At 44.2% G+C, this 26,171-nt stretch overlaps 1 protein-coding gene across 3 annotated transcripts; it reads left to right on the top strand.

The window, feature by feature from the left end:
* The first annotated feature begins 12,879 nt into the window (after positions 1 to 12,879).
* Positions 12,880 to 25,545, top strand: LOC109879219 (uncharacterized). Of its 3 annotated transcripts, none has more exons than XM_031800815.1 (9): positions 12,880 to 13,047; positions 13,315 to 13,644; positions 13,762 to 14,040; positions 14,619 to 14,666; positions 20,863 to 20,958; positions 21,076 to 21,104; positions 21,230 to 21,277; positions 21,414 to 21,485; positions 21,637 to 22,382. In XM_031800815.1, exons 1-9 carry the CDS (start codon positions 12,987 to 12,989, stop codon positions 21,745 to 21,747), a joined length of 1,074 nt encoding a protein of 357 aa, XP_031656675.1. In that variant the 5' UTR covers positions 12,880 to 12,986; the 3' UTR covers positions 21,748 to 22,382. The 3 variants fall into 3 exon arrangements, 2 of the variants coding, with proteins under 2 accessions (XP_031656675.1, XP_031656676.1); XR_004204711.1 differs by having other exon boundaries at positions 12,882 to 13,047; positions 14,564 to 14,666; XM_031800816.1 differs by lacking the exon at positions 14,619 to 14,666 and having other exon boundaries at positions 12,883 to 13,047; positions 21,637 to 25,545.
* Positions 25,546 to 26,171: the final 626 nt, after the last annotated feature.

Genomic DNA, 26,171 nt, shown 5'->3' with positions numbered 1-26,171 from the left:
AAAGTGCTGTACAGAAACCCAGCCTAAAACCCCAAACAGCAAGCAATGCAGGTGTAGAAGCACGGTGGCTAGGAAAAACTCCCTAGAAGGCCAATACCTAGGAAGAAACCTAGAGAGGAACCAGGCTATGTGGGGTGGCCAGTCCTCTTCTGGCTGTGCCGGGTGGAGATTATAACAGAACATGGCCAAGATGTTCAAATGTTCATAAATGACCAGCATGGTCGAATAATAATAAGGCAGAACAGTTGAAACTGGAGCAGCAGCACAGTCAGGTGGAAGTTGAAACTGGAGCAGCAGCATGGCCAGGTGGACTGGGGACAGCAAGGAGTCATCATGTCAGGTAGTCCTGGGGCATGGTCCTAGGGCTCAGGTCAGTTGAAACTGGAACAGCAGCATGGCCAGGTGGACTGGGGACAGCAAGGAGTCATCATGTCAGGTAGTCCTGGGGCATGGTCCTAGGGCTCAGGTCCTCCGAGAGAGAGAAAGAAAGAGAGAAGGAGAGAATTAGAGAACGCACACTTAGATTCACACAGGACACCGAATAGGACAGGAGAAGTACTCCAGATATAACAAACTGACCCCAGCCCCCCGACACATAAACTACTGCAGCATAAATACTGGAGGCTGAGACAGGAGGGGTCAGGAGGGGCCAAACAGGAAGGATATAACCCCACCCACTTTGCCAAAGCACAGCCCCCACACCACTAGAGGGATATCTTCAACCACCAACTTACCATCCTGAGACAAGGCTGAGTATAGCCCACAAAGATCTCCGCCACGGCACAACCCAAGGGGGGGGGGCGCCAACCCAGACAGGATGACCACAACAGTGAATCAACCCACTCAGGTGACGCACCCCCTCCAGGGACGGCATGAGAGAGCCCCAGCAAGCCAGTGACTCAGCCCCTGTAATAGGGTTAGAGGCAGAGAATCCCAGTGGAAAGAGGGGAACAGGCCAGGCAGAGACAGCAAGGGCGGTTCGTTGCTCCAGAGCCTTTCCGTTCACCTTCCCACTCCTGGGCCAGACTACACTCAATCATATGACCCACTGAAGAGATGAGTCTTCAGTAAAGACTTAAAGGTTGAGACCGAGTTTGCGTCTCTGACATGGGTAGGCAGACCATTCCATAAAAATGGAGCTCTATAGGAGAAAGCCCTGCCTCCAGCTGTTTGCTTAGAAATTCTAGGGACAATTAGGAGGCCTGCGTCTTGTGACCGTAGCGTACGTGTAGGTATGTACGGCAGGACCAAATCAGAGAGATAGGTAGGAGCAAGCCCATGTAATGCTTTGTAGGTTAGCAGTAAAACCTTGAAATCAGCCCTTGCTTTGACAGGAAGCCAGTGTAGAGAGGCTAGCACTGGAGTAATATGATCAAATTTTTTGGTTCTAGTCAGGATTCTAGCAGCCGTATTTAGCACTAACTGAAGTTTATTTAGTGCTTTATCCGGGTAGCCGGAAAATAGAGCATTGCAGTAGTCTAACCTAGAAGTGACAAAAGCATGGATTAATTTTTCTGCATCATTTTTGGACAGAAAGTTTCTGATTTTTGCAATGTTACGTAGATGGAAAAAAGCTGTCCTCGAAATGGTCTTGATATGTTCTTCAAAAGAGAGATCAGGGTCCAGAGTAACGCCGAGGTCCTTCACAGTTTTATTTGAGACGACTGTACAACCATTAAGATTAATTGTCAGATTCAACAGAAGATCTCTTTGTTTCTTGGGACCTAGAACAAGCATCTCTGTTTTGTCCGAGTTTAATAGTAGAAAGTTTGCAGCCATCCACTTCCTTATGTCTGAAACACATGCTTCTCGCGAGGGCAATTTTGGGGCTTCACCATGTTTCATTGAAATGTACAGCTGTGTGTCATCCGCATAGCAGTGAAAGTTTACATTATGTTTTCGAATAACATCCCCAAGAGGTAAAATATATAGTGAAAACAATAGTGGTCCTAAAACGGAACCTTGAGGAACACCGAAATTTACAGTTGATTTGTCAGAGGACAAACCATTCACAGAGACAAACTGATATCTTTCCGACAGATAAGATCTAAACCAGGCCAGAACATGTCCGTGTAGACCAATTTGGGTTTCCAATCTCTCCAAAAGAATGTGGTGATCGATGGTATCAAAAGCAGCACTAAGGTCTAGGAGCACGAGGACAGATGCAGAGCCTCGGTCCGATGCCATTAAAATGTCATTTACCACCTTCACAAGTGCCGTCTCAGTGCTATGATGGGGTCTAAAACCAGACTGAAGCATTTCGTATACATTGTTTGTCTTCAGGAAGGCAGTGAGTTGCTGCGCAACAGCCTTCTCTAAAATTTTTGAGAGGAATGGAAGATTCGATATAGGCCGATAGTTTTTTATATTTTCTGGGTCAAGGTTTGGCTTTTTCAAGAGAGGCTTTATTACTGCCACTTTTAGTGAGTTTGGTACACATCCAGTGGATAGAGAGCCGTTTATTATGTTCAACATAGGAGGGCCAAGCACAGGAAGCAGCTCTTTCAGTAGTTTAGTTGGAATAGGGTCCAGTATGCAGCTTGAAGGTTTAGAGGCCATGATTATTTTCATCATTGTGTCAAGAGATATAGTACTAAAACACTTGAGCGTCTCTCTTGATCCTAGGTCCTGGCAGAGTTGTGCAGACTCAGGACAACTGAGGTTTGGAGGAATACGCAGGTTTAAAGAGGAGTCCGTAATTTGCTTTCTAATAATCATAATCTTTTCCTCAAAGAAATTCATGAATTTATCACTGCTAAAGTGAAAGTCATCCTCTCTTGGGGAATGCTGCTTTTTAGTTAGCTTTGCGACAGTATTAAAAAGGAATTTCGGATTGTTCTTATTTTCCTCAATTAAGTTAGAAAAATAGGATGATCGAGCAGCAGTAAGGGCTCTACGGTACTGCACGGTACCGTCCTTCCAAGCTAGTCGGAAGACTTCCAGTTTGGTGTGGCGCCATTTCCGTTCCAATTTTCTGGAAGCTTGCTTCAGAGCTCGGGTATTTTCTGTGTACCAGGGAGCTAGTTTCTTATGAGACATTTTTTTAGTTTTTAGGGGTGCAACTCCATCTAGGGTATTGCGCAAGGTTAAATTGAGATCCTCAGTTAGGTGGTTAACTGATTTTTGTCCTCTGGCGTCCTTGGGTAGGCAGAGGGAGTCTGGAAGGGCATCAAGGAATCTTTGTGTTGTCTGTGAATTTATAGCACGACTTTCGATGTTCCTTGGTTGGGGTCTAAGCAGATTATTTGTTGCAATTGCAAACATAATAAAATGGTGGTCCGATAGTCCAGGATTATGAGGAAAAACATTAAGATCCACCACATTTATTCCATGGGACAAAACTAGGTCCAGCGTATGACTGTGACAGTGAGTGGGTATATACATATGTATAGTAAGTATAAGTATATATATAAGTATATAAGTATATACATATGAGATGATTAATGAAGGGTATGTTAACATGATATAAAGATGCATTGTTTAAGTGACTAGTGATACATTTATTACATCCAATTATTCATTATTAAAGTGGCTAGACATTGGGTCTGTCATCCCCTTCTTGATGATAGCGGGGTGAACAGGCAGTGGCTCAGGTGGTTGTTGTCCTTGATGATCTTTTTGGCCTTCCTGTGACATCGGGTGGTGTAGGTGTCCTGGAGGGCAGGTAGTATTGTGAAGGCACTGTAGAAATACATGCACTGTGTATTGACCAAGGTAATACATCTGACTTTGGCCCAATGCTGTACCACTCATATAATCTACCATAGAACTGAAATAGTATATTAAACAATACTAGAATAAGGTGGGGAAGATGGTCCTGCAGTTGAGGCCTTCCTCCCTGGATAGTAATAGAAAACATACAAGATTAGCAGAGGTGAGTCCAGCATGACAGAACAGTACACATCATATTTACTAACTAACTCTGTAAAGTTAAAGAGTGAAAAGTCTGTAAAGTTTTCCTCCACTGTAATCTCTAAAAGACTTGTCTCACTAGACAATAGTTCCTATAAATATGTATGGGGCTGTTTTGACGTTACCAGTCTTAGGCTGCTGATGAGTACTGATGGTTGTCCTGACAGGAATCAGAATAGTTCCATCGGAACTGTCTGAAAAACATCAATTCAAGTGTCTTGACTTCAGTATGGCAAAATGTCACAACCCAGTCTGAAGCCATTAGAGGGACCAGCCCTGACCCAACATTTAGGAAACACTACTTTACAGGAACAGTACTCATTTCTATGTATCCAAACGGCACATGGAAGATGTACTATGTCTGCAGTACACACATCATACAGATGGGAGTGTTTTATTTAACCTGGGACCATGAAGGGGAAATTAATGAAGGTCTTCACTGCTCCCTCATTGTCAGTCAACTGACACCTCCACTTCCTTCCTCTGGAGTGTCACAGTCAGAGTGATGTCACAGCCAGACGTCTGTGTGATCTGATGTTTGGAGTTTCTCTGCAGCCAGGGCCGGCCCCCTCATTAGGCAGGATTAGGTGTCCACCTATGTTGGCAGAATGACGAGGGAGGAATCTTCTGAGCTAAACTGACCCAGACACACCAACAACAACAACACATAAAACCTCACAGAATTCTGCCCCAAAACAACAACATTTTCTCTCAACCAGTGACTTATGGGTATTTTAGGTGAGCACTGATGACACACTGTGATAAGCAGTGCCCTCTTTGGTAAAGGCAGGGGGGCAAAATATGTTGCTTGTCCATTCCCAGCATGCCCATCCAGTGTGTTGTTGGAGAGACATAACGCTGCGGCACTCGACCTACTTTCAGTCCAAAAAATAATCTAACATCAATCATGTAGCAGATATTACATATGGTAGAAAGAGTGTAGGTGGCCTTTTCTATAACTTACAGACTGGAGACTAAATGTATGACAATATAATGAGATGGACACTTTTTACATCATACAAATGTCTCTGATCAAAAAGCCTAAACTAAATGTCACCCAATCAAACTAAAAATGCACTGACTTGTTAACAGATAACATGTCCTAACAACAGGACAGGTCAAAGTTAAATGGACAATATGGAAATGACAATCAGGTTACTGACATCTGCTGAACAGAAGTTTCACCTCATGGGCTAAAATGTCATGATCAGTGGTTTCAAGTTTGTATCTGTCAATGTTTGACGAGCTGATTATAGTAAACAATTAAATATTTCTGCATTTCCCGCTGTGTAAACATATTGCAAACGGCTCAGAAGAACTCCTGATAAAGTTGGGTAGCTGATATTCAGGGCTTAAATAGACTAAATGATTAGTCACAGGAATCAGGACTAATAAAGCCAATGCAACGGCCTGTTTGTACAAACGGTGTGTCTACCTCATGGAAGAGTATTCATAACATTCCATTGTGGGCCGACACAGTAGACTACACCCCAGTAAGCACGGACTGGCGCTGATGTCTCTTGGACGTCTTTTTTGGTGTTTTACAAATGGTAGGCCTACCACATACTGAAGCTCACCACCTGCCTCATTCTGCATCATCCAGTCACAGCCAGCTCAGACTAACATCTTGGTTAATACCTGGGGAACATGTTCTAGTTCTGTCAAATGTGAGCAGAGAGCACCTGGTCTGTCAGGCTTCACTGGTGTTGAAGAGGAGACTGAAAAAGAGAAATATCTTAATGTACTGCTTATATTGCATATTACCGTAAAAACTATACTTTTGTGCAGTGAAATTTAAGCTCTGATTGATGACTTGTTCTTGGGTACTACTAGCTAGGTCAGCTGGTGTGTGAGTCTAATATGAATAATAATGGTATGAAAGTTAGTAATAAATTAGTAAATGACATGCTTGTTCTGTCCCTTTTAGAGAAAGATTGCAGACAGAGTTGACATAGTCTCTGGGACAAGATTCAGAGAGAAAAGAGGGAAGAGAAGGACAAGAAGAGAAGTGTTGTCCCACCTGTAGTCCCACCTGTAGTCCCACCTAGAGTCACACTGTCACGTTCTGACCTTAGTTCTGCTATTATATCTTTGTTTTTGTATGGTCAGGACGTGAGTTGGGTGGGTTGTCTATGTTCGTTTTTCCATAATTTGGGATTTCTGTGTTCGGCCTAGTATGGTTCTCAATCAGAGGCAGCTGTCAATCGTTGTCCCTGATTGAGAATCATTCTTAGGTAGCCTGGTTTCACTTTTGAGTTGTGGGTGTTTATTTTCTGTCTTTGTGTGTGTCGCCAGACAGGACTGTTTCGGTTTTCGTTCATTAACTTTATTGTTTTGTATTTCAGTGTTAATTTTGAGTTATTAAAGATAACATCATGAACACAACGCTGCGCATTGGTCTTCCGATCCTTCTCGCTACTCCTCCTCAGAAGAGGAGGACGAGATCCGTTACACACACCTGTAGTCCCACCTGTAGTCCCACCTGTAGTCTAACCAGTAGTCTAACCAGTAGTCCCACCTGTAGCCGTCCCTGTAATCCCACCTGTAGTCCCACCTGTAGTCTAACCAGTAGTCCTACCTGTAGTCTAACCAGTAGTCCCACCTGTAGTCTAACCAGTAGTCCCACCTGTAGTCTAACCAGCAGTCCCACCTGTAGTCCCACCTGTAATCTAACCAGTAGTCCCACCTGTAGTCCCACCTGTAGTCTAACCAGTAGTCCCACCTGTAGTTACACCTGTAGTCCCACCTGTAGTCGTACCTCTAGTCCCACCTGTAGTCTCACCTGTAGTCTAACCAGTAGTCCCACCTGTAGTCCAACCTGTAGTCTCACCTGTAGTCTAACCAGTAGTCCCACCTGTAGTCCCACCTGTACTACCACCTGTAGTCTAACCAGTAGTCCCACCTGTAGTCCCACCTGCAGTCCCACCTGTAGTCCCAACTGTAGTTCCACCTGTAGTCATACCTGTAGTCCCACCTGTAGTCATACCTGTAGTCTCACCTGTAGTCCCACCTGTAGTCATACCTGTAGTCCCACCTGTAGTCTAACTAGTAGTCCCACCTGTAGTCCCACCTGTAGTCTTACCTGTAGTCATACCTGTAGTCTAACCAGTCGTCCCACCTGTAGTCCCACCTGTAGTCATACCTGTTGTCGAACCAGTAGTCTTACCTGTAGTCCCACCTGTAGTCCCACCTGAAGTCCCACCAGTAGTCCCACCAGTAGTCCCACCTGTAGTCCCACCTGTAGTCCCAGCCAGAGTCACACACAGGGTTTGACTACACACTCGCCCACATAGGGGAAACCAGCCATGATGACTCTGTTCCAGCCAGACTATTATCTGCCCTGAATGAGGACACAGGACCACCAGATGAGGACCAGGATTTCACAAAAACTATTGTCCCCATATTAAACATTAAAAAAGCTCCACCATCTGCTATTCAAAGTGATATTCAATACCCCTTGACCAAGTGTTGTATGTTATTCATGTTTATTTCTTGTTTGTTCCTCTGAAAATGAACTTTACATTTCTTTTTCAAGTGTTTTTTCATGTCTTTATAACAGAAGTGAGAATACTGGAGAAGAGAAGAAGACAAGGAGATGGTGCTGAGTCTTCATTCAGGACACTAGTCTGTACCTATACACATAAACTCCTCTGCTCTACTTTAGTGTACTACACTGTACTCTCCTATCTACTCTACTCTAGTCTTTCCTCTGTTATCCTGTCCTCTCTTCTCTCCTTTCTCTTCTACTCTGCCCTCTACACTTCTCAACTCTACTCTCTCATCTACTCTCATCTCCTCTCCTCTCTCTACAATCCTTAACGCTCTCCTCTCCTCTCCTCTCCTCTCCTCTCCTCTCCTCTCCTCTCCTCTCCTCTCCTCTCCTCTCCTCTCCTCTCCTCTCCTCTCCTCTCCTCTCCTCTCCTCTCCTCTCCTCTCCTCTCCTCTCCTCTCCTCTCCTCTCCTCTCCTCTCCTCTCCTCTCCTCTCCTCTCCTCTCCTCTCCTCTCCTCTCCTCTCCTCTCCTCTCCTCTCTCTCCTCTCCTCTCCTCTCCTCTCTCCTCTACTGTCCTCCGCTCTACTCTTCTCTACTCTCCTGTACTCTCCTCTCCTCTTCTTTCCTCTCTCTCCTCTCTCCTCTATTCTTCTTTCTCTTCTCTCCTATACTCTCCTCTCCTCACCTCTCTGCTCTCCTCTCCTATGTCCTCTTCGCTCTCCTCTCCTCTCCTCTCCTCTCCTCTCCTCTCCTCTCCTCTCCTCTCCTCTCCTCTCCTCTCCTCTCCTCTCCTCTCCTCTCCTCTCCTCTCCTCTCCTCTCCTCTCCTCTCCTCTCCTCTCCTCTCCTCTCCTCTCTTATTCCCTCCTCTCCTCTCCTCTCCTCTCTCCTCTCCTCTCCACTCTCCACTACTCCTGCTCTACTCTCTCCTCTACTCTCCACTACTCTGCTTAGTCTCTCCTCTACTCTCCACTACTCTGCATTACTCTCTCCTCTACTCTACTCTCTCCTGTACTCTCCTCGCATCTGCCCTGCTCTCCTCTCTCATCTCTTCTCCTCTCTCCTCTCCACTCTCCATTACTCTCTCCTCTAATCTTCGCGCTTCTCTACTCTCCTCTCTCCTCTATCCTCTCCACTCCTCTGCTCTACACTCCTCTCTCTTCAACTCTGCTCTCCTATCCTATCCTATCCTATGCTATCCTATCCTATCCTATCCTCTTCTCTTTCCTCTCCTCTCCTCTCCTCTCCTCTCCTCTCCTCCTCTCCTCTCCTCTCCTCTCCTCTCCTCTCCTCTCCTCTCCTCTCCTCTCCTCTCCTCTCCTCTCCTCTCCTCTCCTCTCCTCTCCTCTCCTCTCCTCTCCTCTCCTCTCCTCTCCTCTCCTCTCCTCTCCTCTCCTCTCCTCTCCTCTCCTCTCTCCTCTACTGTCCTCCGCTCTACTCTTCTCTACTCTCCTGTACTCTCCTCTCCTCTTCTTTCCTCTCTCTCCTCTCTCCTCTATTCTTCTTTCTCTTCTCTCCTATACTCTCCTCACCTCTCTGCTCTCCTCTCCTATGTCCTCTTCGCTCTCCTCTCCTCTCCTCTCCTCTCCTCTCCTCTCCTCTCCTCTCCTCTCCTCTCCTCTCCTCTCCTCTCCTCTCCTCTCCTCTCCTCTCCTCTCCTCTCCTCTCCTCTCCTCTCCTCTCCTCTCCTCTCCTCTCCTCTCCTCTCCTCTCCTCTCCTCTCCTCTCCTCTCCTCTCCTCTCTTATTCCCTCCTCTCCTCTCCTCTCCTCTCTCCTCTCCTCTCCACTCTCCACTACTCTGCTCTACTCTCTCCTCTACTCTCCACTACTCTGCTTTAGTCTCTCCTCTACTCTCCACTACTCTGCATTACTCTCTCCTCTACTCTACTCTCTCCTGTACTCTCCTCGCATCTGCCCTGCTCTCCTCTCTCATCTCTTCTCCTCTCTCCTCTCCACTCTCCATTACTCTCTCCTCTAATCTTCGCGCTTCTCTACTCTCCTCTCTCCTCTATCCTCTCCACTCCTCTGCTCTACACTCCTCTCTCTTCAACTCTGCTCTCCTATCCTATCCTATCCTATGCTATCCTATCCTATCCTATCCTCTTCTCTCTCCTCTCCTCTCCTCTCCTCTCCTCTCCTCTCCTCTCCTCTCCTCTCCTCTCCTCTCCTCTCCTCTCCTCTCCTCTCCTCTCCTCTCCTCTCCTCTCCTCTCCTCTCCTCTCCTCTCCTCTCCTCTCCTCTCCTCTCCTCTCCTCTCCTCTCCTCTCCTCTCCTCTCCTCTCCTCTCTCCTCTACTGTCCTCCGCTCTACTCTTCTCTACTCTCCTGTACTCTCCTCTCCTCTTCTTTCCTCTCTCTCCTCTCTCCTCTATTCTTCTTTCTCTTCCAATTCTCTGGGCATTCTCTTTCCTCTCCTCTCCTCTCCTCTCCTCTCCTCTCCTCTCCTCTCCTCTCCTCTCCTCTCCTCTCCTCTCCTCTCCTCTCCTCTCCTCTCCTCTCCTCTCCTCTCCTCTCCTCTCCTCTCCTCTCCTCTCCTCTCCTCTCCTCTCCTCTACTCTCCTCTACTCTCCTCTACTCTACTCTACTCTACTCTACTCTGCTCTCCCCTCTACACTCCTCTTCTCCTGACCCCTCTTGTCTCAGCCTCCAGTATCTATGCTGCAGTAGTTTGTGTCGGGGGGCTAGGGTCAGTTTGTTATATCCGGAGTACTTCTCCTGTCCTATTCGGTGTCCTGTGTGAATCTAAGTGTGCGTTCTCTAATTCTCTCCTTCTCTCTTTCTTTCTCTCTCTCGGAGGACCTGAGCCCTAGGACCATGCCCCAGGACTACCTGACATGATGACTCCTTGCTGTCCCCAGTCCACCTGGCCGTGCTGCTGCTCCAGTTTCAACTGTTCTGCCTTATTATTATTCGACCATGCTGGTCATTTATGAACATTTGAACATCTTGGCCATGTTCTGTTATAATCTCCACCCGGCACAGCCAGAAGGGGACTGGCCACCCCACATATGCTCTCTCTAATTCTCTCTTTCTTTCTCTCTCTCGGAGGACCTGAGCCCTAGGACCATGCCCCAAGACTACCTGACATGATGACTCCTTGCTGTCCCCAGTCCACCTGGCCGTGCTGCTGCTCCAGTTTCAACTGTTCTGCCTTATTATTATTCGACCATGCTGGTCATTTATGAACATTTGAACATCTTGGCCATGTTCTGTTATAATCTCCACCCGGCTGTCCCCAGTTTCAACTGTTCTGCCTTATTATTATTCGACCATGCTGGTCATTTATGAACATTTGAACATCTTGGATATGTTCTGTTATAATCTCCACCTGACACAGCCAGAAGAGGACTGGCCACCCCATATAGCCTGGTTCCTCTCTAGGTTTCTTCCTAGGTTTTGGCCTTTCTAGGGAGTTTTTGCGAGCCACCGTGCTTCTACACCTGCATTGCTTGCTGTTTGGGGTTTTAGGCTGGGTTTCTGTACAGCACTTTGAGATATCAGCTGATGTACGAAATGCTATATAAATGCATTTGATTTGATTTGATTTGATTCTCTCTGGACTCTCTCCTCTAATCTTCGCTCTCCTCTTCTCTCCTCTCCTCTCCTCTCTACTCTCCTCTCTCCTCTCCTTTCTGCTCTCTCCTTTACTGTCCTCTCTCCTCTGCTCTCCTCTCTCGTCTCTCCTCTACTCTACTCTCCCCTCCTCTACTCTCTCAGCTACCCTCCTCTTCTCTCCACTCCTCTCTCATCCTCCTCTCTATTCTCCTCTCTCCTCTACTCTCCTCTCTCCTTTACTCTGTTATACTCTCCTCTATCCTATACTCTCCTCTCTCCACTATTCTCCTCTCTCCTCTGCTCTCCTCTCTCCTCTGCTCTCCTCTCTCCTCTACTCTCCTCTCTCCTCCTCTCTCCTCTACATTCCTCTCTCCTCTGCCCTCATCTCTCCTCTACTCTCATCTCCTCTCTCTCTCCTCTACTCTGTTTTACTCTTCTCTCTCTTTTACTCTGCTCTCCTCTCTCTCCTCTACTCTCTCCTGTACTCACCTCTCATCTTCTCTACTCTCCTCTCCTCTCTCCCCTCTTGAATGATCTATGGTGTCTGGTATTGCAATGTGTTACATTGAACTCCTCAGATCATACTGTTACTGTGTAGAGGTTAGAAACTTGTTCAGAGGACTGGTGGTTGTGCAGGAGCACTTTGAAGGCCTTGGGAGGGAGTTGTAGGAAGTGCCAATGATGTGGCAGCAGCATCTCTGAATGACTTCCAATCCTGGAGAGACAAGAGACTTGATTACAATGATATGTCATGTTGACGTGTTGACTATGTCATTTGACAATGTCATTTGACTATGTCATTTGACTTATTTCTGTCCTGTAAACTATTTAGATACAATTAGGATGTACACAGAATGAGAGGAGTGGAGAAATGCCAAGTCTGATTAACCATTCAAATGAATATGACAGTGGAGGCTCCTCAGAGGAGCAAGGGGAGGAATTGTGAATTTCATAAAACACTTATGAAAAAGTAAATTTGTAGAAACAACTAAGCTAAAAATATTCACGTCACCAGTTGTTTTGCAAGGTAGCACCATGGTGTAGCTGGAGCACAGCTAGTTTCCACCCTCCTCTGGGCACATTGACTTCCATACAAAACCTAAGAGGCTTATGGTACTCACCCTCTTCCACAGTAACTATGACAACTTCCGAAAGACGTCCGCCAACCTATCAGAGCTCTTACAGCATGTCACGCCCTGGTCAAAGTATTTTGTGTTTATCTTTATGTATTTGGTCAGGCCAGGGTGTGGCATGGGTTTTTTGTATTGGGGTGTGTTTTGTCTTGGGGTTTTGGTGTTGGTATTGGGATTGTAGTGTAGTGGGTTATCTAGCAAAGTCTATGGCTGTCTGGAGTGGTTCTCAATCAGAGGCAGGTGTTTATCGTTGTCTCTGATTGGGAACCATATTTAGGCAGCCATATTCTTTGAGTTTAGTATATCAGACATATACTAGGAAAACCCTTCACATTACAATGTTTTCGTAATAACGTCATCTATTAACCTTTAATAACAGAACAAAAATGACATACATTTTCATATTCCATCTTTCATCATGACCACCATTGTGGCTGAAGAAAACCATTGTTCCAAAGTCCCTTTAGTTCATGTTTAATGTTCTGAGGCTGGTTCTCCATATTAACAGGACAAAGGAATTTGTCTGTGGCCTGAGATTTACCAGGGGAGTGAGGGGCCATAAAAAAAACACATCTTCAGACCCCTAGATCCCTCCTCCTCTGTTGGGGTTGAGAGATAATCTGTAGGGTTGTGGTCTCCTGTAACCTGACCTGATCAGGACAGTCATGACAGCCTTCAACTGCTGGTGAGCTGGAAGATTCTCACCAAGGTGTCAGAAACTAGATTAAAACCATGACCACTTTGAGGAAGTGATGCTATAGTGATGAATAGAGATGCTGCTGTATGGTGAGAAACTCATAGTGCTGAGACACTCTGAAAGAGGAAAGAGACAGAAAAAGAGCAGAGAGAGACAGAGAGATACACAGAGACAGAGCAGAGAGAGAGAGAGAGGATCATGGCTGACATCCCTCAATCATTTTTGGGATTGCTTGTGACCGTTTTGTACCTGCTAACAGGTAAGACAGAGGAGAGAGAGTAAGAATATGTCATTAGAGATCATACAACACATTTATTTCACACGGCCAAACTAGTTCACTAGTACATTTTATTAATATTATGATGACATTTCTGTTGTGTATCTGTTTACTCTTATCTTCACTATTGTATAATAGACAGTATATTACACTATTATTCACACTGAAGAATATCAATAAGAATACCTATGAAAGATAATGTCATCTGTATTACCAGTTAATAATTATCTGATGTCATACTCCTTCCAGGTGTCTGTGGAGAAACTCTCTCTATGTTCTCCAGAGTGGGAGATAATGTCAGTCTGCCGTGTAACAATGTGGTTTATCCAAACTGCTCCTCTACTACATGGATCTATACCGTGAATAGAACTGCCATTGAACTAGTCGGTCTAGGGAAGGTGAAAAAACAACAACAACTAAACAACATAGCTGACAGACTGAGTGTGGCGTCTAACTGTTCTCTACATGTTAGTGATGTCAGAGCTGAGGATGTTGGACTCTACACCTGTCAACAGTTCCTTGCAAAGACTGGACCAAAACATGGAGGTGATGCTCCTGTTCATCTGTTTGTTCTAACTCGTGAGTATTACTGTTTAAATCAGAGTTTAAATGTCAATGTGTATAAGTGTGGTGTAATCATCATATGTAATGTGAAAACCGCCAACAAATACTGTATACCTTTTTTCTCTTTCTCAGTCTTCTCTACCACACCAGTGACAGATCTGAAGCCTAATGTAAATATGACATTACGGTGTTCTCTGCTCACCTGTAAGCAACATGGAACGTGCCGGTCAAGATTTAGTCTCAGCTGGGACCCTAAAACAGGTACTAATGCCCAGGACACACAGGATTCTTCCCGTGACATCACTCTGACTGTGACACTCCAGAAGAAGGACAACAACAGGAAGTGGACGTGCACGCTGACTGAAGAGGGAAATGTGAAGATCTCCATTGACTTCACCTCCACATTCTCAGGTATGAGTTCTTGTTATGCTCCTATAATATGAATAAGTTCACAAGATCTGTGATGATATTAAATTTAATATCAAACCTGACCCTTTATCCTGATATTTGTGATATTAGTGATTGATGATGAATTTGATTTGAATCCTACTGCTGTGTCTGATGATGATGATGATGGGTTATCTAATAAACTAAAAGAGGATGTTCATCTCCTACTGAATTAGATATTGCTGAAAAGACCACTGATAGTGATGTCATCTCTACTGTCCCATGTAAAATACTCCCATCTGTATGATGTGTGCAGATATAGTAAATGTTTTCTGTAACTTCTCTAATTCCCATCAAGACAACCAGCAGTACTCCACAACAGTATAAGACTGGTCATGTAAAAACAGGCACAAACGTATTAATAGGAAGTACTGCTTGTCTAGTGCTCTAGAGATTGGAGTAGAGAAAGATGTAACAGATTGAGTAGAGAACTCTACAGGCAACACGGAGTGAGTTGTGGATCCATTCTGTACTGTGATGTCACCAGTATTCACCAATGAAAAGTGGTCACTCTGTTTTCAACTACTATCCATGAAGTACAGCCTCTACTACAAGACCAGCCTTGTCAACCACCTCCCCATCTTCTGCTGGTATTGTATTTAATACTATTTCCCTTCTCAGTTGTATTGTAGATAGTATGAGTGGTACAGCATGGGGCCAAAGTCAGATGTATTACCTTGGTCAACACAAAGCATATACAGTATGTGTATATGCAGTCTAACTTATGTTTTGATCTTCACATTTGCTGTGGTGCATTTCACACTTCTCTGTTCCCATATGAATCCCTGCTTGTCTATGTAACTCTGACATCCCACGCCAGTGCTAAACTTTAATGACGTTAAAGTACACTCCTGATATCAGTGATGAGTGAACAAGCACCCTGCTCTCTACTGTTTGTGTCTGATGATGAAGTTATTTAAAAGAGGATGTTTTTCTCCTCCTGAACTAGATATTAAAGGGCACAGAAGATGGTGGTGACGTCACCTTCAACGCCTCAGGAAAAATTTAATCAGAAATAGTACATCTTCCATTTAGCATCTAGATACATAAATGAGTCAATAAATGAGTGCTGTTCCTGTAAAGTAGTGTTTCCCAAATGTTGGGTCAGATGCGCTGGTCCCTCATTCTTCAGACTGGGTTATAAAAAATGTCTCAAAAATCTACCAAAGTCAAGACACTTGAATGAATATTTTTCAGATGGTTCTGATGGGACAACTCTGAATCCTGTCAAGACAACCACTCAGGACCATAACAGCCCCAAACATATTTATAGGAAGTACTGCTTGTCTCGTGATTCAGAGATTGTTGTAGAGAAAGATTTAGCAGATTGAGTAGAGGAAACTCTATAGGCAACACAGAGTCAGTGGATGTGGATCCATTCTGTACTGTGATGTCACCATTATTGTCACGTTCTGACCTTAGTTCCTTTGTTTTGTCTTTTGTTTTAGTATAGTCAGGGCGTGGGTTGGGTGGGTTGGGGTGGGCAGTCTATGTTGGTTTTTTGAGTTTGGCCTGGTATGGTTCTCAATCAGAGGCAGGTGTCGTTAGTTGTCTCTGATTGAGAATCATACTTAGGTAGCCTTTTTCCACCTGTGTTTCGTGGGTGTTTGTTTTCTGTTTTGTGTTTTCACTAGACAGGACTGTTTCGTTTGTTCGGTCTTCCTAGTTATTATTTTTGTTTTGATTATATTAAAAATCATGAACACTTACCAAGCTGCACCTTGGTCCTCACCTTCTTCCACCAACGACAGCCATTACAATTATTCATGAAAAGTGGTCACCTTGTTTGTTTTCAACTACTATGCAGGGAGTACATAGGCTAAGTACCAGACTCTTTAGCTAACGTTCCACTCCTTGCCACTCCTTGTCACTGCCAAAGAGACTGGCCTTTCGGGAATATCAACATTCAATAGAGTAGCACAGTATGAGTCATCCTACCCATTAAACCTAGTGGTCAAACACGGAAATGGTTCCAATCCTTTTTCCACCATTCATTTCTCCCGTAGGGGATTTGAGATACACTTCAAATAAGGGCTGTGTTTCCTGTAGGCTTACTCTGGCATGATGGTTTGATAACCGTGTAATTCTCTCTCAGACAAGGTGACTTCAAATCAAAACAAATCAAATTTTATTGGTCACATACACATGGTTAGCAGATATTAATGCGAATGTAGTGAAATGCTTGTGCTTTAGTTCTGACCATGCAGTAATATCTAACAAGTAATCTAACAATTTCACAACAACTACCTTATACACACAAGTGTAAAGGAATGATTAAGAATATGTACATATAAATATATGGATGAGCGATGGCCGATCTGCATAGGCAAGATGCAGTAGATGGTGTAGAATACAGTATATATATATATGAGATGAGTAATGTAGGGTAGGTAGACATTATTAAAGTGCCATTATTTAAAGTGACTAGTGATACCTTTATTAAATCAATTTATTAAATGTATTAAAGTGGCTGAAGTTGAGTCAGTATGTTGGCAGCAGCCACTCAATGTTAGTGGTGGCTGTTTAACAGCCTGATGGCCTTGAGATAGAAGCTGTTTTTCAGTCCGTCGAGTCTGACTCCAAGTCTGAGTCACGAGTACATAAATTTATACTAGGTCTTATTATGCAATTGTTTATAGTTGCCACCAAATGGCGCCAATCCCACTAATTTACTATTTATCACTACATCACATGTTCTACTTAATACCTGTGGTTCTTTACTTATTTACTACATACAGTGCCAGTCAAAAGTTTGGGCAGAGCTGCTCATCCGAAGGTTTTTCTCTATTTTTGCTATTTTCTACATTGTAGAATAATAGTGAAGACATCAAAACTATGAAATAAGTTAATATGTTGGCAGCAGCCACTGTATGTTAGTGAGAGCTGTTTAACAGTCTGGCCTTGAGATAGAAGCTGTTTTTTTAGACTCTTGGTCCCAGCTTTGATGCACCTGTACTGACCTCGCCTTCTGGATGATTGCGGGGTGAACATGCAGTGATTCGGGTGGATGTTGTTCTTTATGTTCTTTTTGGCCTTCCTGTGACATCGGGTGGTGTAGGTGTCCTGGAGGGCAGGTTGTTTGCCCCCGGTGATGCATTGTGCAGACTGCACCATCCTCTGGAGAGCCTTAAGGTTGTGGCCGGAGCCCGACAGCCCGACAGGATGCTTTCAATTGTCCATCTGTAGAAGTTTATGAGGGTTTTAGGTGACAAGCCAAATTTCTTCAGCCTCCTGAGGTGGAAGAGGCACTTTTGCGCATTCTTCACCACGCTGTCTGTGTGGGTGGACCATTTCAGTTTGTCCGTGATGTGAAAGCCAAGAAACGTAAAACTTTCCACCTTCTCCACTGCTGTCCCATCGATTTGGACGGGGGGATGCTCCCTCTGCTGCATCCTGAAGTGCACGATCATCTCCTTTGTTTTGTAGACATTGAGTGAGAGTTTATTTTCCTGACACCACACTCCAAGGGCCCTTACCTCTTCCCTGTAGGCTGTCTTGTCGTTGTTGGTAATCAAGCCTACTACTGTAATGTCGTCTGCAAACTTGATCATTGAGTTGGAGGCGTGCATGGCCACGCAGTCATGGGTGAACAGAGACTACAGGGGGGAGCTGAGAACGCACCCTTGTGGGGCCCCAGTGTTGAGGATCAGCGGGATGGAGATGTTGTTTCCTACCCTCACCACCACCATCAGAAAGTCCAGGACCCAGTTACACAGGGCGGGGTCAAGACCCAGGGTCTCAAGCTTAATGACAAGTTTGGAGGGTACTATGGTGTTAAATGCTGAGCTGTAGTCAATGAACAGCGTTCTTACATAGGTATTCCGCTTGTCCAGATGGGATAGGCCAGTGTGCAGTGTGATAGCAATTGCATCGTCTGTGGACCTATTAGGGCAGTAAGCAAATTGGAGTGGGTCTAGCTTATCAGGTAGGGTGGAGGTGATATGATCATTGACCCGATATTGTTCTTGTTTTTCTCCTTTGCACTCCAGTATCTCTACGTGCGCAATCATCTTCTGCACATCGATCACTTCAGTGTTTCATTGCTAAATTGTAATTATTTTGCCACTATATGGCCTATTTATTGCCTTACCTCTGTATGCAACGACATGCTGTAAAAGATGAGCAGGCTAAATGGCATTTGTAGTTGAATTGCTACATTTAAATACAAGTTATTATATTATTTTTCATTAGTCCTACATGTACATTGAAGTATTATTTGCAGTTGTCACTATGACAATGAACACACCATGAAAGCACTGAATGGTCTGAACCAGTATCTGTGTGTTAAGAGACCTTGTGAAAGGTCCTGTTTATATAGGCAGCTCTGCAGTAGGATGCGTTGATCAGTCGACTGACAGGAGTAGGACTGTAGAACGATACATGATCCACTTTCATCTAGTGTGGATGTTCACCAACGTTTTATAGTTATGTAGCCTATATTTGATCATAATCGTTACAGGTATTGACTTGGTGGACGGCCCAGGCCTTAACTCTGACACAACACAACTAACGTTATTATCACAACAGAACTACATTATCGATACCTGAATGAAATATAAAATTACACACACACACTTGTTCACTTGACTTTTATGCTCTATAAATTTGAAAATGTCTACTATTAGCAGAAAGGTTTGGAACTCAGTCTATTAACTATTTTACAGCATGGTGATGTCACTATGGTAGGATAAAACTATCCCACCAAACACAGGCAGAAATTTCAGTCTCTTTCATTTTCATTTTAATAATAGTAACAAATATATGTGTATATATATATATATATTCCACACCAGATACAAACATACACATACAAACAACAACTTACAGACACACACAAACAACTACAACATCTACAACATCTGCCCAGACCCATATGCTCACACCCCCATCTCTAGTGCATGCATTATTGTTTGCTGTCTATCATCAGGCGGTCTATTCAAATAGCTCATACATTAAAAGGACATTATCATGATCGAGTTCACAATCTCACAGTATTATTCCAATGTCATAGTGTGGAAATAAACTCAGCAAAATTAGAAACGTCCCTTTTATCAGGAACCTGTCTTTCAAAGATAATTTGTAAAAATCCAAATATCTTCACAGATCTTCACTGTAAAGGGTTTAAACACTGTTTCCCATGCTTATTCAATGTACCACAAACAATTAATGAACATGCACCTGTGGAACATCGTCAAGACACTAACCTCTTACAGACGGTAGGCAATTAAGGTCACAGTTATGAAAATGTAGGACACTAAAGAGGCCTTTCTACTGACTCTGAAAAACACCCAAAAGAAAGATGCCCAGGCTCCCTGCTCATCTGCATGAACGTGCATTAGGCAAGCTGCAAGGAGGAATGATGACTGCAGATGTGGCCAGGGCAATAATTTGCAATGTACGTACTATGAGACACCTAAGACAGCGCTACAGGGAGACCGAACGGACAGCTTCTCGCAGTGGCAGACCACGTGTAACAACACCTGCACAGGATCGATACATCCGAACATCACAACTGCGGGACAGGTACAGGATGGCAACAACAACTGCCGAGATACACCAGGAATGCACAATCCCTCCATCACTGTTCAGACTGTCCGCAATAGGCTGAGACAGGCTGGACTGAGGGCTTGTAGGCCTGTTGTAAGGCAGGTCCTCACCAGAAATCACCGGCAACAACGTCGCCTATGGGCACAAACCCACAGTTGCTGGACCAGACAGGACTGGCAAAAAGTGCTCTTCTCTGACGAGTTGCCGTTTTGTCTCACCAGGTGTGATGGTCGGATTCGTGTTTATTGTCAAAGGAATGAGCGTTACACCGAGGCCTGTACTCTGGAGCGGGATCGATTTGGAGGTGAAGGGTCCGTCATGGTCTGTGGCGGTGTGTCACAGCATCATGGGACTGAGCCTGTTGTCATTGCAGGCAATTTCAGCGCTGTGCGTTACAGGGAAGACATCCTCCTCCCTCATGTGGTACCCTTCCTGCATGTTCATCCTGACATGACCCTCCAGGATGATAATGCCACCAACCATACTGTTCATTCTGTGTGTGATTTCCTGTAAGACAGGAATGTCAGTGTTCTGCCATGACCAGCGAAGAGACCGGGTCTCAATCCCATTGAGCACGTCTGGGACCTGTTGGATCGGAGGGTGAGGGCTAGGGCCTTTCCCCATAGAAATGTCTGAGAACTTGCAGGTGCCTTGGTGGAAGAGTGGGGTAACATCTTACAGCAAGAACTGGCAAATCTGGTGCTGTCCATGAAGAGGAGATGCACTACAGTACTTAATGCAGCTGGTGACCACACCAGATACTGACTTACTTTTGATTGTGATCCCCCATTTGTTCATGGACACATTATTCAATTTCTGTTAGTCACATATCTGTAGAACGGATTTAGTATATGTCTCAGTTGTTGAGTCTTGTTATGTTCATACAAATATTTACACAACATGTTTGCTGAAAATCAGTGCGGTTGACAGTGAGAGGATGTTTCTTTTTTTGCTGAGTTTATATAAAACACAGGAAATCATGTTTTTGACTGCACTGGGCCTTTAAAACGGCAAAATATTCTATTCACCACACAGCAGGAAATTGACTTTAAAACGTAAATGTTTCTCTCCACCATCAGGATGGGGGCCACTTAAGTGTTTTGCTGTGAGAGAAATACCCTCTCTAGCCTTTTAGGGGCTTTAGCATTTTTGGTTGGGGGGGACCCCAAAAGGTGAGAGCTGGCCCTGCTGTAAGGTCCCCCACTAACCAGACCCTTCTACCCTCTCTGGTCATCTCAGGCTCTCAGAACCTCTTCCTCACGGTGACTGTAGGATTGGCTTTGGCAGCAGCGGTGTGTGTCACTGCTGTTGTCATAGTACGCAGGAGGAGAGACAGTAAGGACTTACATTTGTCTCTGAGTTTAATGGAGTGCATTAATTACACAGTAATACACGGAGCCAGACAGTTGTTTCATTGAAATTCTTCTGATTTCTTTTATTTGTTCTTGTCAGAGAATCAAGTGCCAACTGATAACAGCATTGTGAGTGAACTGTGACTTAATTCACACAGTTAGTTATTTTACTTTAATAATAGTATAATACACCAAGAGTTTGCACTATAATTCTATTGTTTTTAATCTATTACATTTGTTATTAATTGATAAAGGGTCTGATGGCAGTAAACCACTCCACCCCACCAACCAATGAGGGCAAGGTTAGTGCATCAGCATTCTAATGGGGTTTGAAACATGATTAATATGAAACATAATTTCACCCCGTTGTTATCATGCAATCAGACTAATGTCCAGTTTAAATGATTCACGTTTCAATAACAATTTTGACCCTTGTAGAGTCAACCTGCTGACAGAATCACCTATGCCTCCATTGACCACTTCAATCAAAATCCCCCTCATAGAGTTAACGTAAGTGAAGCAAAACGGAACATATTGTAATGGTATCACTCTCCCTCATACACACTGTTTAAAGCCTTTACTTTGGTGTGTGTGTGTGTGTGTGTGTGTGTGTGTGTGTGTGTGTGTGTGTGTGTGTGTGTGTGTGTGTGTGTGTGTGTAGGCCAACAGTAAAGATGCAGTGATGTATGCCTCAGTTATGCCCTCTTCTGGCAGAGGGAGAGAGACAGAGAACCCTGCTGACCCCAGCTCCCTCTACTCCACTGTCAAGTAACCTCAGGGAGACAAGACATCAATATATATATATATATATAAAGACATCAACATGAAGACTACACTCTCTCATTCACACCCTGATTCCAGACCTGATTTGGTTCTAGGAACAGAGATTTTGTGCTATTAATTAAAAGGGACCGTCTGCACTAGTTACATCCATTTCTGGATGTATTAATTAATGATATGCACCCATTGACTCTAGAAAAATAAAATGTAGAAATGCCTCATGAGTTTAGTTAAACTGTCATAACCCATCAGAACCCAAAATATATGCTTGTTTTACTCCAAAACAGTGGAGGGGAGCGTGCTTTGTTACTGTTTCAACTGCTGATTGCCGCTTTAAGATGTGTATATTTTATTGATATAGACCAGTGAGATAAGAGACTGGAAAAGTGGAAGAGTTTGAGAATCAAAAGGGCATGATTCAGATTCACTCATGCTGACTCTGGTAGCCCAGGCTGTATTCTGGGAAGTATTCAGACTTGTTCCTCATTTTGATAAGTTACAGCCTTATTCTAAAATGGATTAAATCATTTTTTCCTCATAAATCTACACACAAAACCCCATAATGGCAAAGAAGAAACTGTTTTTTAGACATTTTTGCAAAGTTATATAAACTCGGAAATAAACGCCCTCTCACTGTCAACTGCGTTTATTTTCAGAAAACTTAACATGTGTAAATATTTGTATGAACATAACAAGATTCAACAACTGAGACAAACTTGAACAAGTTCCACAGACATGTGACCAACAAATGGAATCATGTGTCCCTGATCAAAGTGGGGGGGTCAAAATCAAAAGTAACAGTCAGTATCTGGTGTGGCCACCAGATGCATTAAGTACTGCAGCAGTGCATCTCCTCCTCATGGACTGCACCAGATTTGCCAGTTATTGCTGTGAGATGTTACCCCAATCTTCCTGCAAGGCACTTGCAAGTTCCTGGACATCTCTGGGGGGAATGGCCCTAGCCCTCAACCTCTGATCCAACAGGTCCCAGACGTGCACAATGGGATTGAGATCCGAGCTCTTCGCTGGCCATGGCAGATCACTGACATTCCTGTCTTTCAGGAAATCACACACAGAACAAGCAGTATGGCTGGTGGCATTGTCATGTTGGAGGGTCATGTTAGGATGAGCCTGCAGGAAGGGTACCACATGAGGGAGGATGTCTTCCCTGCAACACACAGCGCTGAGATTGCCTGCAATGACAACAAGCTCAGTCCAATGATGCTGTGACACACCGCCCCAGACCATGACGGACCCTCCATCTCAAAATCGATCCCGCTCCAGAGTACAGGCCTCGGTGTAACGCTCATTCCTTTGACGATAAACACGAATCCGACCATCACACCTCGTGAGACAAAACAGCAACTCGTCAGAGAAGAGCACTTTTTGCCAGTCCCAGACAGCAACGGTGGGTTTGTGCCCATAGGCGACGTTGTTGGCGGTGATTTCTGGTGAGGACCTGCCTTACAACAGGCCTACAAGCCCTCAGTCCAGCCTCTCTCAGCCTATTGCGGACAGTCTGAACAGTGATGGAGGGATTGTGCATTCCTGGTGTATCTCGGCAGTTGTTGTTGCCATCCTGTACCTGTCCCGCAGTTGTGATGTTCGGATATACTGATCCTGTGCAGGTGTTGTTACACGTGGTCTGCCACTGCGAGAAGCTGTCCGTTCTGTCTCCCTGTAGCGCTGTCTTAGGCGTCTCATAGTACGTACATTGCAAATTATTGCCCTGGCCACATCTGCAGTCATCATTCCTCCTTGCAGCTTGCCTAATGCACGTTCATGCAGATGAGCAGGGAGCCTGGGCATCTTTCTTTTGGGTATTTTTCAGAGTCAGTAGAAAGTTCTCTTTAGTGTCCTAAGTTTTCATAACTGTGACCTTAATTGCCTACCGTCTGTAAGCTCTTAGTGTCGACCATTCCACAGGTGCATGTTCATTAATTGTTTATGTTTCATTGAAAAAGCATGGGAAACAGTGTTTAAACCCTTTACAGTGAAGATCTGTGAAGTTATTTGGATTTTTACAAATTATCTTTGAAAGACAGGTTCCTGATAAAAGGGACGTTTAATTTTTGTTGCTTAGTTCCTAAAAAAAAAAGTATGGAAATATCACATTTACAAAAGTAAATTCATATCCTTTACTCAGTACTTTGTTGAAGCACCTTTGTCAGCAATTACAACCTATAGTCTTCTTGGGTATGGCACTGCAAGCTTGGCACACCTGTTTCTCCCATTCTGCTCTGCAGATCCTCTCAAGCTCTGTCAAGTTGGATGGGGAGCGTCGCTTCAATGCTATTTTCAGGTTTCTCCAGAGATGTACGATCGGGTTCAAGTCTGGGCTCTGGCTGGGTCACTCAAGGACATTCAGAGACTCATCCCGAAGTCACTCCTGCGTTGTCTTGGATGTGTTCTTAAAGTCGTCGTCCTAATGGAAGGTGAACCTTTGCTCCAGTCTGAGGTCCTGAGCAGGTTTTCCATCAAGGATCTCTCTGTACTTTGCTCCATTCATCTTTCCTCGATCCTGACTAGTCTCTCAGTCCCTGGGCTGAATAACATCCCCACAGCATGCTGCTGACACCACCGTGCGTTACCGTAGGGATTGTGCCAGGTTTCCTCCAGACGTGACACTTGGCATTCAGGCCCAATAGTTCAAACTTGGTTTCATCAGACAAGAGAATCTTGTTTCTCATTTTCAGAGTCCTTTAGGTGCCTTTTGGCAAACTCTAAACAGGCTGTCATGTGCCTTTTACTGAGGAGTGGCTTCCATCTTGCCACTCTACCATAAAGGCCTGATTGGTGGAGTACTGCAGATATGATTGTCCTTCTGGAAGGTTCTCTAATTTCCACAGAGTTACTCTGACTGAGTTCCAGAGATCATATCTGGTTCTTGGTCATCTCCCTGACCAAGGCCCTCCTCCCTCGATTGCTCAGTTTGGCTGGGCAGCCAGCGCTAGGAAGAGTCTTGGTGGTTTCAAACTTTTCCCATTTAGGAATGATGGTGGCCACTTCTTGGGGACCTTCAATGCTGCAGACATTTTTTGGTACCCTTCCCCAGATCTGGGCCTCGACACAATCCTGTCTCGGAGCTCTATGGACAATTCCTTCAACCTCATGGCTTGGTTTTTGCTCTGACCTTACATAGACAGATGTGTGCCTTTCCAAATCTTGTCCAATCAATTGAATTTACCACAGGTGGACTCTAATCAAGTTGTAGAAACATCTCAAGGATGACAATGGAAACAGGATGCACCTGAGCAAAATTTTGAGTCTCATAGCAAAGGGTCTGAATTCTTACGTAAATAAGGTATTTGTTAAATTTTTTTATAAATGTGCAACAAAATCTAAATAACTGTTTTTACTTTGTCATTGTGGGGTACTGTATACAAGTGAACCACTGGACCACACAGGCCACTAAAATATGTTTTTAAATACTAGGGATGAGGTAGAACACTGGTGTTACGTTTTCTTTAAGAATGATAGTAGCATATTTGCCAAACATTTAGCTTTGCAGATAAACGCATGGCAATTTTTTTCCTGCATTTCTCTTATTTCCAATTATATTGACTAAAGTGATATACTTAATAGAATGGAAATCAATCTCTTTTTTTTCTACTGTGTTATTGACTTGTTAATTGTTTACTCCATGTGTAACTCTGTGTTGTCTGTTCACACTGCTATGCTTTATCTTGGCCAGGTCGCAGTTGCAAATGAGAACTTGTTCTCAACTAGCCTACCTGGTTAAGGTGAAATAAAAAAATAAAAAATGACCTGGTGTTGTGTTTACCCTGCACTGTGTGCAGTAGCTATCAATCATTTAAAAGCATACACTCTCACCAGAGCCCTGATGGCTTGGACTGTTGGAAATATAAAACACAGGTCTACTCCTGCCTAAAATAGACAACACTAGACCAGGCCTGCACATTGGAGGTTTTCGTCTACCTTCCCTGTGTGGTGCAGTGTTCCCAACCCTGCTCCTCCAGTACCCCCCAACAGAACATATTCTTATTGTAACCCTGGACAAGCACACCTGATTCAACTTGTCAACTAATCATCAAGACTAGTAATGATTTGACCTGCTATCGTCCTTATGTTAAGCAGACACACTTGCTTTGTGTTTGGGTGAGGAGATAGGGTACTCCTTGTAGAGATCTCATATTCTGAGCAGGCTTCCCCAAAAGGTTTCCTTAGCCACAGATGTTGTATCATCTTAGTCTATGCACCATTCCTAGGTCACATGACCCCCCCACAGCAGCACCGGGCACTGTCACATGCTTTTACACAAGGCCACACCAGATTAGGAGTTAAATCAACCCTTTGTTTTGCACTTAACACAACACATTGAGTTCTATTCTGTCCTCAAAGATTCCTTCTTTGAATGGTCCTTGCCAAAATCTTGTTGATGGGGTTGGTTGGGTT

This window comes from Oncorhynchus kisutch, linkage group LG21 (assembly GCF_002021735.2).
Source record: "Oncorhynchus kisutch isolate 150728-3 linkage group LG21, Okis_V2, whole genome shotgun sequence".
In the NCBI taxonomy this organism is placed as follows: Eukaryota; Metazoa; Chordata; class Actinopteri; order Salmoniformes; family Salmonidae; genus Oncorhynchus; species Oncorhynchus kisutch.
This window is presented reverse-complemented; position numbering and strand designations above follow the sequence as displayed.